Below are 13742 nucleotides of genomic sequence, written 5' to 3'. Positions count from 1 at the left end.
GTTTAGGAACTAAATGTTATATGACTAAAGTGGCTCACATAGTATAAAAGAATGTTTATAATCGTAATTGTTTTGAGAAAATAAATAATTACAAAGTATCCGACAAGATTAACGGATCCTTATAAATCTGCTTTCGCTCGATAGCACCTGTAAACTACTTACCGGAACATCAGCTGACTCGTATTCACGTTTCAGGTCCAGATTCGTGGGAGCCAGATTTCGTCGGCGCGCCCTACGAGTTTTGGGTCGGTGCGAACGTGCCCGTAGGCACCAGCGTTGGGCAGATCCGCTTAAACGACGCCGTCAAAACTAACGATCTCATCTATGATCTCCTGCACAGTTACGAGGAGGGAGGTACGTATACGTGACGACAATGACGCGCAAAGTGTTAAAATTAATCTCGCGTACTGCCCCCCGGAAATTAAAAGCTACATAGTCGCCGTCCTTAATGCGATAGATTTAATAAACTCGTCAGATAAACCTGAAAGAGAGGGGATGTCCTCAGGTACGCTCTAATTTTAATATTCCGCGGAGGCCAGAAACACACGAAGGCATAAAATGCCGGTTATTATTCATGCAAATACGCAACACATGCCGCATACATGCATACCGGATTTCAGTTCCATTTGCCGTGGAGGAACGCTCGGGCACGATAAGCGTCGTGGAGGAGATCGAGCGCTTCGATCGGTTCGTATATGACTTCGAGGCGATCGTCACCGACGAGCGAGAGTTGACGCTGATTACGAATGTCTCGATTCACGTGGTGGATCCAAATGACGACAGAGGCATTTTTACAAAGTAAGTAAACACGATTCCCGTTGCGGGATATGATACAAGAGCTTTCTCTCTAAAATATTCAATCCTGAAACTAATTCAGATTTCTTTTCAATAAAATCTATTGATCTGCAATTTAATTGAATTAAAAGTCTAATTAAATAAATATAATGGATATAAAACAATTAAATATCAAATATAAAGATGAAAATCTCATAGATTTTCAAAAATCTATGAAAGAATATCTTTTCTCTTTTGGCTTTTTGGATTAAAATCAAAATAAATAATTACATAAATAAAACTATTATAAGATAATATTTTTGAAACTGATTATATTAATTTTATTATTGAATAGTTGAATATGGAAATTAACTTATAAAAATATATATCCTTCTTTGTTACTAAAAAATAATTATTAATAAAATTGAATAATTTAAAAAATAAATATATATTATTTCCATAAGAGAAAACAATAACCCTTGTTATAAATATAAAAATCTTATCAAAGTATAACAATAAAATAAAAAAATTATAATTACATTTAAAAGTATAAAAAATAATTCTTTATTAAATTACTTTAATAAAAATTAAATAATTTCTCTCCCCTCTGATTATTGGTCGCGTTTAGGAGAAATCTTGCCAATTAACATTTGACTTATTCCAATTAATAAAGATCCGTTAAATATATTATACTTTCGACATATTGTCGTCGCGAGATTGATTTACCGATTAACTTTGCTGGGAAAGTGTCCAAAATCCCGATACTTTGGAAACAACGCTATTCGAATAAAAAATCGATGACCATTAATTGCAGAGGAACGACCACCGCTCCTTTGGTCTTCCATGTGATGGAGAATGTTCCCAATACATTGATCGGCCAAGTGCTTCCGCATAATGGCACAGCATCTGACATTCAGTTCCTTATCGTTAATCAGCAGGACGTACCGGATATTGCCATTATGAACGATGGTTCTCTCTATGCTCCTCGAGGCCTAGATCGCGAGACGAAGGAAAACTATAGCGTCACTGTGATCGCCGAGAATTCGCGCGGCGTGGGTGTATTTCAGGTAAACTTTTCATGTCTAAAATACGCTTTTGCTGTTGCTTTCGTGCAATTGTTATTTTGAGTGATCGATAAAAAAAATGCTCAGGTGCGAATCATCGTCGACGACGACAACGATAACGCGCCGGAATTCACTCTGCCCGCTTACGAAGGTCGGATCATGGAGAACAGTCCTGCGGGAACGGAGGTCGCTTTGACAAATCCGATCGCGGCGAGCGACAAGGACGAAGGTAGAAATCGAGATTTCACGTTTGCTCTACAAGGCGAGGGTAGCGGCTTGTTTAGGATCGATCCGTTAACAGGCCAACTGTTCTTCATGGGTATCGATAATGGAACCCTGGATCGCGAAACGAGAACGAGTTACGACCTGCAAGTTATCGCCACTGATAGTGGTAAGTGTACCCATAAGTTCTCTATTAACTTTCATATTATTTCATTTTTTAATATTTTTGTTTATCAGATATTTCTGTTTGTCTAACATTTAAATATTGTGTTATATTAAATTTGTTGTTTATTTGTAATATTTTTATAATTTATGGAAAAATTCATCATAAGTTTAATATGAAATATTTCGAAAGATATTTGATACGTTAAGGTTCGGAAAACGAATGTTTGAAAGATATTTCTTGTTTTAGGTGGACTAAGTTCGGAAAGTGCTTTGAGGATAACGGTGCTGGATGCGAATGACAACGCGCCAAAGTTTATACGAATGGTGGTCCTGCCGGATCAAGGTGTGCGCGTATCACACGACCCTAATGAATCCGTTGAGATGGGGGATGGGGAAACATCTCAGACTAGCGATGGCGGGCGACGTTCGCCGCTGCTGCTGGTACCCGAGAACACGACGATCGGCGTGCCAATAATCCGCCTGCTGGCGGATGACAAGGACGAGGGCGCGAACGCGACGATAGTGTACAGTCTGAGCAACGAAACGATTTTGAACGAAGTGAGATCTCGTCGTTACGACTCGACCAGTCGCCGTTACTTCCACCTCGATCCACGTACGGCCGAGATATCCATCGCTCGAAGTCTACCGTCTGAGAAAGATATCCGGCTGTTTGTCCTGGCGAGAGACTCGGGCGGCCTCTCAGACAATATCACTGTCCGGATTCACGTGACGGACGTGAACGATCACGCGCCCGTCTTCGACAAATCCTGGTACACTTTCGACTTGGCCGAGGGTACCTACCGTAATCACGCGGTTGGCGCGGTGCGGGCGTTCGATGCTGACTTTGGAGCCAACGCCGATCTAAGCTACGAACTGATCACCAGCCACGAGGATTCGAAACAGATCGGCAACTCGCGTTCGTTCGACGTGGATCCTCGTGAAGGAATAATACGAATAAGCGGGACTCTCGATCGCGAGAGAGCCGCGACTCATCGTCTCCTTGTGGTAGCGCGCGATCAAGGTCTACCGAGTCTGAGTTCGTCCGTGGAGGTAGAAATTAATGTATTGGACGTGAATGACAACGCACCGACGTTCCACGGTTACGACGAGGTAGAGAAAGATGGCGACCGATTGCCAATCTACCGCGTTTCCGTTCTGGAGAACATCCCGATCGGTCATCAAGTGGCCAAGGTATACGCGAACGATAGTGATTTTGCCGGGAATGGAAACGGATTGATCCTGTTCGACTTGAGCTATCAGGATCGCGCGGAGAAGCAGTACTTTGCGGTGGACAGCAAGGAGGGCATCGTCACGACCATCGCCAAGCTCGATTACGAAACCAAGAGCGATCATCGTTTAATCGTCACGGCGAGCGATCTGGGCTCGCCGATCAGTTTGACCTCGTCGGCCGTGATCCTCGTTACCGTACTGAATGTCGACGATGACGAGGAAACGGATAACGAGGTGCACAAGATGCCAACCTTCCGGCACCGTTATTACGAGGTGGAAGTCGACGAAAACTCCTCCGTGCCGTTACTAATAGCGCAGCTCGATCTGGCTGACAATTATCACGGCGATCACATAAGATATAGTTTGGTAGCTGACGGTTCCGATGGCAGGGAGCACTTCTCGGTGGATCCGAAAAATGGTTCTTTGTATCTGATGACGGAGGTCGATCGAGAGATCAGAGATCGGTACGAGGCCAAAGTCAGAGTCGATCGATTAAAAATTGGCCGCGGCATGCCGGTGATGATTTATCCGGTCGTCGGCGAGAGACTAAATGGTTTAGCGCCTAACGAGGCTAGAGTGGTCGTCAGGGTAAAGGACGTGAACGACAACGCGCCGAGGTTCAAGTCGAGGGACAGGCCTATCCTCGCTGCTATACCCACTACTGCCCATTACGGTTACGAGGTCGTCAAAGTGGAGGTACGTACAAATACACACACACACACTTACACAAAGGGCTATGCGACTAAAAGTGAGCTGGTGTTAATCCATTTTGGTTTTTACGTTACTTCCAACCCTTTCTTTCTACCTTTTCGTCTCTCTGGAGCGTCTCTCTTTTAAGCTTTATTCGATTTTCCGAAATGGCTTTTTCACATGGCAAATGCCATGCCACTTATACGGAACATTCTGTTAGTTGCAATGTAATAGAATGCGCGCTAATGGAACGAGAGAATCTGGAGAAACAATTCTACAATTGGAAAGTTTCGATCGGTGTAAAAAGCCTTTGCGAATTAAAGATCCCGGCGCGTCAGGAAATCATTGTACATCAGCTTTAAAGCGGATAAAGTCGGCGAGATTTATTTGGCACTCTTGGCGGGGATTCGCAGGCCGAGGATCCGGATCTGGGGATAAACGGCGAGATACGCTACCAAATTCTTGGCCGGGAGGATGCCCCGCGCTTCGCCATTGACCCACTCAGCGGTCAAGTGCGATCCGTGGCGAGTTTCGGCCGCGACGCCGGTCGCGTCTTCGGCTTCGACGTCAAGGCCACCGACAGACAGGGCGCCGAAAATGGACGGAGCAGCATCGCCAATGTCTTTGTAAGTCTGTCGTACATATTCCACATTACCCGTCTCCTTCCTTCTCTCTCTCTTTCACACGCATACACGTGGTACATCTTAATTACTTGTCGTTGGAGATAGCGTTCGGGCTAATTTCCTCTCTGGGAAATGGGATATTTCGAAAGACAGGAAACACCCCATCTCTCCCCAGCTCTCCTCTCTCTCTCCGTTTCACTCGACAATCTGTTTTGCTACTCGATATGTATATCGCTATCGAATTCGTAGGTGTACGTGTTGGATGATCAGAAGCAAATTGTCATGGTTATGGGGCGGAAACCTATCGAGATCGAGCCGGAGCTCGAAAGCATCACCACGTAAGTATATATATATATATATATTATCGCAAGAAATATCGCGAACTTACAGGAACTATAATTTTTCAGCGCGTTGCAGAATGTCACTGGTTTGGACGTGCGAGTAAGAAAACTGGAGCCCCACATCGAAAAAAACTTGATTGACGCAGCCTCGTAAGTGATTCCGCCGAGCGATTTTGGTGAACGAATGATATCCTCCAAGTTTGTACAGTCGCCAATTGAATTTTCGATTTATTTAATTTTCAGCACTGATGTTTATTTGTACGCGATCGATCCACATCTGAATACTATGGTGGACATGGATACTTTGAACAAGTAATTAATCATATTATTATTTTGATTATATAAATATATATTTAACAAAAATAACTTTTTTTTTAAACTCTCATGAAAGAATGGAATTATTCTCCATAATTTGTTTTCTATATCGACTTTAAAAAATCTTCTATTACGTTAAATATAATTTAAAAAATTGTAAAGTTGCCTAAAAAGCTTTTTTATTATATTACAGCTACATGTTATATTGAAATAGTTTCAGTTTTTATTCTATTTAAAATTAGTTAAATTGTTAAAATCTTTAGTTATAAAAAAATGTGTTGCAAATATTATAGTTAATAACAAAATTTTGTATTAAATGAGTTTATTGTGAGAAAGTTATAAATTAAGTCTTCATTTAAATATTCAATTGTTTATTTAAAAATGATAAAAATTTTGTTAAATACAAATTCGAAATGGTGAAAATAATATATCAAAATTAAGAAATTGTCGAATTTTCGCGAAATTACAAGAAATAATTATGTGAAAGCTTTCAAGGTTATTGAACATAAATTTTATGTTAAACTTAATCACAATGTGATAGGTTTGATATAAGCCATAGAATAGAATGTAGATAAAATTAATTACAACTTTTCCGCGATGTAATAAATCCAGTATTTAATCACGGAAATCTTATTAACTTTAATCTTCACAATAAATTTCTTTTGAGCGTTGAAAGTTTTAACTATATACTTAATTTTGAACGAAGTAAAACTTTGTTAGCATGTCACATACCGTAGCTATACCATAAGAATTTACGTTGAAATACTTTACAACTTAAATCTTAAATTTTGTTTAAAAAGCTGTAACATTTTTAATAATTGTAACGTATAAAAATCACAAGGATTTTCTTTATCTTAACCTAATTCCTTTTTGTTGCACACTATTATATAAAAAAATTTCAAATTTTCTTAATTATATAACTTGGAGTCGATTTTTACAAAAGTTTAATTAGATTACTCTAGATTGATCATTCAACTCGATTTCTATCTCGTATATGAAGTTTTACGCTATTCATGTTTGATACCAAATTATTACAAAAAGCTCGTATATATACGTTTTCAGTGTCTTTAATATGAAGAAGGCAGATATAAAACGTGAGCTGGACGAGTATCGCGTGCTGGAGATCGTCGGTAGCGCTCCGCGTAGAGGCAATCAACGTTACTTGCTGTCCACCCTCGAAGTGGGCGTCGTGGTCCTCGGCTGCGTCGTCTTCGTGGGCGCCCTCGTAACAGCTTTATGCGTCACCTGCGTTCGTCGCAACAAGCGGTACGCGGAATATGATTTTGCTCGCCCTCATCTCGTTTAAAATGGACCCTTACCATCCCAGATAGCCAAGCTTGATATGACATATTCAGCAAACAAATGCATGTATTATTATATATTTGCAGTATACTTGCTGACATCGAGATAGAATACGTTACGAATGCAGCTATATGTCTGCTTTTATATGCAAATAATTAACGAAGCAAATGGTCTGCAATATTGGTATATTACGTTGTCTACAACATGTCAGCAATATGTTGACACGTTGCAATTAATTTGTTGTTATTAGCACATGAATTCATGTGAGTTCCACGTAACAGACATAATGCTGTCTCACCTTGTCTCTAGTTTGTTAAAATTAGTTGCTTCAATAATTATTGACAACATGACAGCAACCTCATTGCATTTGGCTATCTGGGATAATTCGTACATCTACACTACCATACTAATCCCCGGACATGTTTTATGCAAGATTTTACCCTCTCTTTCTTTCTTTTTTCTTTTTTTTTTCTTTTCTTTTGGACATAACATTAACACTCATTAACATACGTTCTCAATCTAAATTTATCAAGTCTTATGCGAGGAAATGTTGAGAAAAATAATCACGGGGATGAGAAGAAAGGGATAGCACGAATTGTTTTGATGTTTTTTTCTATTATTTTAATTAACGTTCTGAGCGATGACTTTCCTTCTTGATTTCCCACAAACTGAATGCTACTTTGAACTGGGAATCTCAAATTCCATTCGTTAGTCGCAGACGACGAGACAAGGCCATGTTCTCGACAATCAGCCCGGTCGGATTCGCCCTGACGGATCCTGCCGGCACTCTGCAGAAGCCGCCGCTCTTTCCTACCTTCGTCGACGGTCTCCATTATGACCCCGAGCCCTTTTGTCCCGAGGTACCCAGGCGTCAAAGCATATGCGAGCATGGCGGCAGCTGCGTCCGCTTTCACACGTAAGTTCTGACCTGTTCGAAGATTATTATAAGGTAGTCGAGAAGCTTTTCGTGTGATTTATACATGCAGGGTGATTCATTATAAATTAATTTATCTCTAAAGTATGGCAAACGAAAGAAGCAATTATTATTTTTATACGTAGAATAGCGAAGAGAATCGATTTATGTTAAAAAAACGTATTTGGTTTCATTAAAAAAATTGAGTTGACTTTGAAATCCGAAACGCCTCCACTCTTAAAACAATACAGGCTATCTAACCGCGAAACAGTTTAATCTCCATATGTGCTACTTCTTTTGTGTTTGTCTACTTTCAGAGATAAACGCATTTATAGATTATGGGTATATAGCCATATGTGGTTTAGTTTATTTATAGATTAATGGATCATTCTGTATATACAAGAGATATCTCTGGATAAGTGACGTTTGAAATAATAAAATATAAATAAAATATACATAAAATTTTCTCCATCATTTTTTATATAGAACAATGTAAAAGATAACAAGAAGCATCATCACATATTATTTAATTAAATTGCCATTCTTTGCAATATTAAATATTAAAATATTAAATTTATTACAAAAATATGAAATATTTTTGGCAAATTTTTTAACCTTGTATATTAAAATTGAATTAAAATTCAATAAAGAATAAAATAATTTTTAAAATATAATTAAATAATATAATATTTAAAATATAAAAAGCGTATAAAAAAATGCACCTAAACAATTTTCATAGCAATGACAATAAAATATATATATATTGTCTCTTATCTTAATAGAGAAAATTCTGTTCAAATAAATTTTCAAACTATATCGGATAAATAATGTTGGAGAAACAGAAAATCGCACAATGTATCATGCAATCGGAGCACATCGCGATGACTCCTTCACTTCGAAGAAAAGCTATTATTATTGTTTACTGCATCGGAGAATTTCGAAGTATCTTACAATATATCGAGACGACATCGTGTCACGAGCTACTTTTAGGATGGGCGGAGGCGGAAAACACGCGGTGCGGTCGACGGGTACCTTGAAAGGCCTCGAGGCATCCGCGACATCCTTACATTCCAGCGGTCAGGATTCCGGTATCGTGGCACGTACCTCCTGCCATTGCAGTCACTCGTCCAGTCCTTCCAGCGGTGAGAGCAGCAAGTAAGTAGGGCTTTCAATATATTTTCGTCTCCCTTCAAGTCGGTTTCGATATTCGAAGCTTGAAAATCGAATTCGCGTGGTAGACATTTGCAAGAAAAATGATAAAAAGAAGTAAAATGTCATTAATTGGAATTATCTTATTGATTCAAGATATAACTGTCTCATGAATTTATCGAATTCTCCCCCAGTCTTCGTTCCATGGCCCACACAAGATCTTTCTTCCATCTTCTTTCAGCGGGTACGAGGATTCGCTCAAGTCCCTTCAGCGTCACGAGCGATGCAACGACGTCTCGCGCGGGTCTCACGACACCTCGAGCGTGGTTGGCAGACGAGCAAAGCTAGCGGCTAAACGACGACAGCGATTCCACTCCTTCTCGAATGGCGAATCCGTTTACACCCACGAAATGACGTTGCAACGGGAGCAACGTTGCTGTAGCGGTACCGGCACCGAGAAAAGACGGCAAGCGGAACATCGCCGCATGCATTCCGAGGCGGAGAACAACATCACCGAGACAGTGATACACGAGCACCCTGGAACGGAGATCTCTTCGGCCGGCTCCCAAACGAATCCTACGACGGCCAGCCTTCACGGTAGGTCCGATATCGACGAAATTAGGAGACGGAGCAGCTGGAACAGATATAATTTCGGTGCAACATAACGAAAAATACATCTTAATAGTACATACTTGTCTAATTTGAGCGGATAATCGCATTCGCAGGTACATCCAGCGCCAGCCACATGCTCTATTAGCGACGTCGATTTGTAAAAAAACGGAGAAACATCTCCGAGGAGCGCGAGGAATATATAACGGCTGCAAATTTTCCGTCCTTATTCGTCGATAACGTAATTTTGTTTTTATAAATTGGGAGAATCAATTATTTTTGTACGTTGTATACGGTCTCTTCCTCGTCAAAGCGTGTCATCTCGTTGCCAAAGTATTTGCACGTCGTTGAATCGAAGAAAATCACTCATTTCTGTAAATATGACACCGTTTTCAATTTTCCATGTTACTTTTTTGATTAATCGAGATTAGATTAGACTATGGCGCGGTAATTATATCGATTAAGATTATTTATATAACGCAAATATTAAAGTGCGAAATGTGAATGTTTCTTCGATGTACAATATAAATATATAGCACATCGTATATACTATATATTTATAGTAGTATATCGTTGTATATACTATATATTTATATTATACGTAGATCGTATAATATAAATATATAGTATATACAACGATATACTACTATAGATATATTTTGTGAATATGTCCATACTCTTCGAACGGTTATATATCCTCGATTAAGTTAGCCTCGATTTATTTAATATATACATATAGATATAATATAATATATGTCATTATTTAATACATATATATTTAATATATGCATATATGTGCACTTTTGTAAAATGTAATAAAATGTAGCATATAATGTAATTTAATATCCTATTTAAGGCGTTTCCTACTTATTTCTAATTTTTCACAACAATACGTTGCAAATCGCTAAGAAAAGAAAAGAAATTTTCTCCGTGTTTTTATTCTCTCGCTATTTAATCTAAATAACGGACATTAATTTATTAACGGGCCGCTATTTATTATTCTACTTTGAGGACAAAAATTTTACTACAGACAAAATAATTTCAATAATAAATGATCTCTACTTTTGTCTGAATTTCTAAAAGTAAAAAAGACGATTTTTAGTTTCAAGATTAATAAAAACGATCTATTTAATGATTTCAGTTACGTATACGTTATGTAATGTGATATTTATCGAAAGTAAAAATTATCGAAATAATTAATAGGTTTGATATGTAATTATAACTTTTAGAATGGTTGGAATACGCACTTATACGAGCGCAATCACGCCACGTCTCGTCAAAAGTGACCTTCGAAGACACGTCAATATCTCGCAATTCCTCTCAAAGTTCTCCGACAGTCTGAGGAATCCTCTTACTTGATTAAATCAGCGTAGGTGTTTTAATTACGATAAATCGAATCGGCACGCGGGGGTGCATTATTAATCCCTTTTTAAAGGCAGAGATATCCAAGGAACATTCGGATAAATTATTGATAATGCTGCGAGAGCGAGGGAAAAAGGGACAGAAATGGAGTAAAGTCGTTTCTGATTGCCTTTTTATTATGATCGGCTGGTGGATGATGAACGATTGTCTATCCATTCTCGTTTTTAAAACGCGACAAAAACGAACGTTTTGTACCTTCCATGGCAAGTAGAAGAAGCAATATCAGCTACAGAAAAGACATTTTGTTGCAGAACCTTTTTCTGAGCAGTCTGAATATCAGTCTAATAATCGCGAAATTTTTAACGTAATTACAGCAAGTGAAGCTTAATTACGAAGGAAAAAATAAATATAACCGGGATATATATGTATATAATGACTTTAATTTAAATTTCGCAATATTATTTTCAAATTTTATATATGGTTTTAATAATTAACTTATTTATTTTCGTTTCTTTGTATGACATTTATCGTATCATATAATAATATTGGAAAACGGTGAGATTAGATTCGACTATGAGTCCAGAGGGGACACTTGGAGCAGTATCTAATATGTTCGGTAAATAAGTTTCAAGCGCCCGATCGAACCGAATTGAATCAAATTACGTCATCGATTGTAGGATCAAGCTTAAAAGGTCGCCGATTAGCGACCTCGATCTCAACCATGAGATCCACAAGGACGATGTGTCGAGATCGCTGTGTCCCAGCGCGGATGGTAATCGCGAAATCAGGCGGAGGCACATTGGAAAGGACTCCTTTCCGAATGTACACACACATCAGGATTAAATATCTAATATTTCACTCAAATATTCGAGTAACGTTCGTAGGGGGTGGAGTTGATGAGACGCGGCGGCGGTTTCGCAGTCAGTTAGTCGTCGGACAAGGCCGTGGCCTTCGATTTCGCTCCCGCAGCTTCTCGTCATCCGGAATCTTCGGCTCCGGCCTCTGCTTTTCTTTCATTTATTCGCAATTTTAGAGAAAATCCCTTCCTTCATCCCCTGTCACTTTTCCCGTCAAGTGTCGATCGAGGACGTTATTACAAGTTCAAGATCGACGATACGTTTTACTGGATTCTTGGCTAAGATTTCTCGAGAAAATTGCAAAACGAAAAGCCGGGGCGTCCATAATTTTGTCCGGCAACTTTGCGGTGAAATTTATCGCGTTCCGTTGCCGCGAGAGAAAATTCGTTCTCGTACGAGCACGTCCGTAGCATTAGTATCTTTGCTCGCTGTACACGTTATATGTGTATATCACAAATACTTAGCTGGAAAATGTGTCCCGAGTAGCCGGCAACTGCTGGCTCGGGAAACGCGGAATATATGAACTCTCGGAGACTCTTTAAGTATCGATCCGTGGGAAAATGAACGACTTGTTCCGTGCTTGGTCGCCAAGGCGAGCTAATTCGCATATTCAATCGTATGCCTATATATTAGAGCTCGAGCTATTAGATGCACATGGAAGCAGCCTGGCGCAGCGGCCAGCAGCCGCAACTCGAAACTCGATCGCTCGTTACAACGCGGTATCGTCTCTCTAATAAAATCGCGACCAAGAAGGTTACAGGTCGTCGTGTCGTCGGACCTTGCCTTTAACCGGCCATCGATTAAAGGACTTGAATATTTTTTTAAAAATTACAATGTGCCGATCTTAAATTAAAGAGGGGGCGAGAGGGGTGGCTTTGCCCGAAGCGATCCGGAAGAGGAATGTCGTGGCGACGTTTAGAATTAGGCGAGAAATTCTTCGATAGTAGTTTTGCCACGGGCGATTAATTCGTGAATTCCCGCAATTTCGAAGTAATTGTGGGGGAGGGGAAATATAAAATCGCGAAGGACGGGGGAGGACGGGGAAAAATGTGAAATGCTTAGGATGAATGCGATAAAAAGAGAGAGAGAGATAGAGAGGGGGGGGGGGGCGAACGATTCTCAAAGTGCAATTTCTCACTGATGGCGAGGGAAATGCGTGGAACGAGCGTTTCTCGATGAAAAAAGAAAAAAAACTCGCGCTTCTCCCCGTCTGCAAGTCACCTATATGCAGTTTATACTAACGAAGAGAGCGTCCTTGTCTCATTGTGTCGAGGGACGAGATCCTCGGTGAGATCCGAACCTTCCCTTTTAAGATTTTCGTCGGGAATAACAGCGAAGGGGGAAGATGAGAGTGTACAAATCGTAGCAGGGGAAAAGAGAGGGAGATACAACAAAGCGAGACAAATATACATATATGTATATATATTATATATGTCAAGAACTCGCTCTTTTTCTCTCTCGGCACTGCGTCCAAGTGGTCGGAAAAATAATAAGCGAGACGCTTTGCGCGTTAATGCTTTAAGGATGTTTCGTACCTATTTTCAAAATATTGAGAATTTAATGAAAATTGTACAGAATGTCCTTACATATGTTTAGAATCTTCAGTACAATTTTTAAATCGATTCACTAAAGCGTTCTCGCAAGTTATAAGGATTTTAATTTGCACCAAATTAACATGTGTTCTTATGGGAAACGTATAACCACGTCGATTCAAATGAGAAAAACACATGGAAATAATATTCAGAATTTGTTTAAAATTTGCAAAAGTTTAGATACAGAGGAAATATTTGGTCAATATTGATTTTCAGCTACTTTTTGCTGGGATTGTACGTACAAAGCATCCTTAATCGAATACCATAAATAACACCATTTTGGAAAGACTGGATTATTTTTCCAAGATAATTGACAAGGTGTAATCATATTAATTGCGTTTCGATAATTTCGAATTCAAACTCCTCTCCGTCTCTTTCTTTCTCGGTCCCGTTGGTGAAACAATAAATTCAAACGACGCACCCGGATTTCCAGTTTTCCGTTCGGCGGAACGGAAAAGTATCGCTCTCCAAAGAGAAATTGGAGGATTCGCTCTCCGTGCTTGCCAAAGATTCGAAAACGCTTACGAGCCCGGG

The 13742-nt window shown here is 39.5% G+C and overlaps 1 protein-coding gene across 4 annotated transcripts in view; it reads left to right on the top strand.

Moving 5' to 3' along the window:
- Nucleotides 1-9951, top strand: part of LOC105254034 (cadherin-89D) — a 32004-nt gene extending 22053 nt beyond the window's left edge. For 2 of the 4 annotated variants that reach the window (XM_011262482.3, XM_025412322.1), the window contains exons 9-21: nt 196-354; nt 621-798; nt 1589-1841; nt 1926-2229; nt 2473-4151; nt 4559-4771; nt 5018-5106; nt 5176-5259; nt 5353-5421; nt 6487-6690; nt 7439-7642; nt 8630-8794; nt 9030-9951. In XM_011262482.3, the coding sequence (XP_011260784.2) occupies nt 196-354; nt 621-798; nt 1589-1841; nt 1926-2229; nt 2473-4151; nt 4559-4771; nt 5018-5106; nt 5176-5259; nt 5353-5421; nt 6487-6690; nt 7439-7642; nt 8630-8794; nt 9030-9453 (4025 nt within the window). In that variant the 3' untranslated portion in view covers nt 9454-9951. The remainder of the gene's footprint in view (nt 1-195; nt 355-620; nt 799-1588; nt 1842-1925; nt 2230-2472; nt 4152-4558; nt 4772-5017; nt 5107-5175; nt 5260-5352; nt 5422-6486; nt 6691-7438; nt 7643-8629; nt 8795-9029) is intronic. The other 2 variants (XM_025412325.1, XM_025412323.1) reach the window with 2 other exon arrangements.
- The last annotated feature ends 3791 nt before the right edge of the window (nt 9952-13742 follow it).

This window comes from Camponotus floridanus, unplaced genomic scaffold, assembly GCF_003227725.1.
Source record: "Camponotus floridanus strain SB8 unplaced genomic scaffold, Cflo_v7.5 scaffold5, whole genome shotgun sequence".
NCBI classification, from domain to species: Eukaryota; Metazoa; Arthropoda; class Insecta; order Hymenoptera; family Formicidae; genus Camponotus; species Camponotus floridanus.
This window is presented reverse-complemented; position numbering and strand designations above follow the sequence as displayed.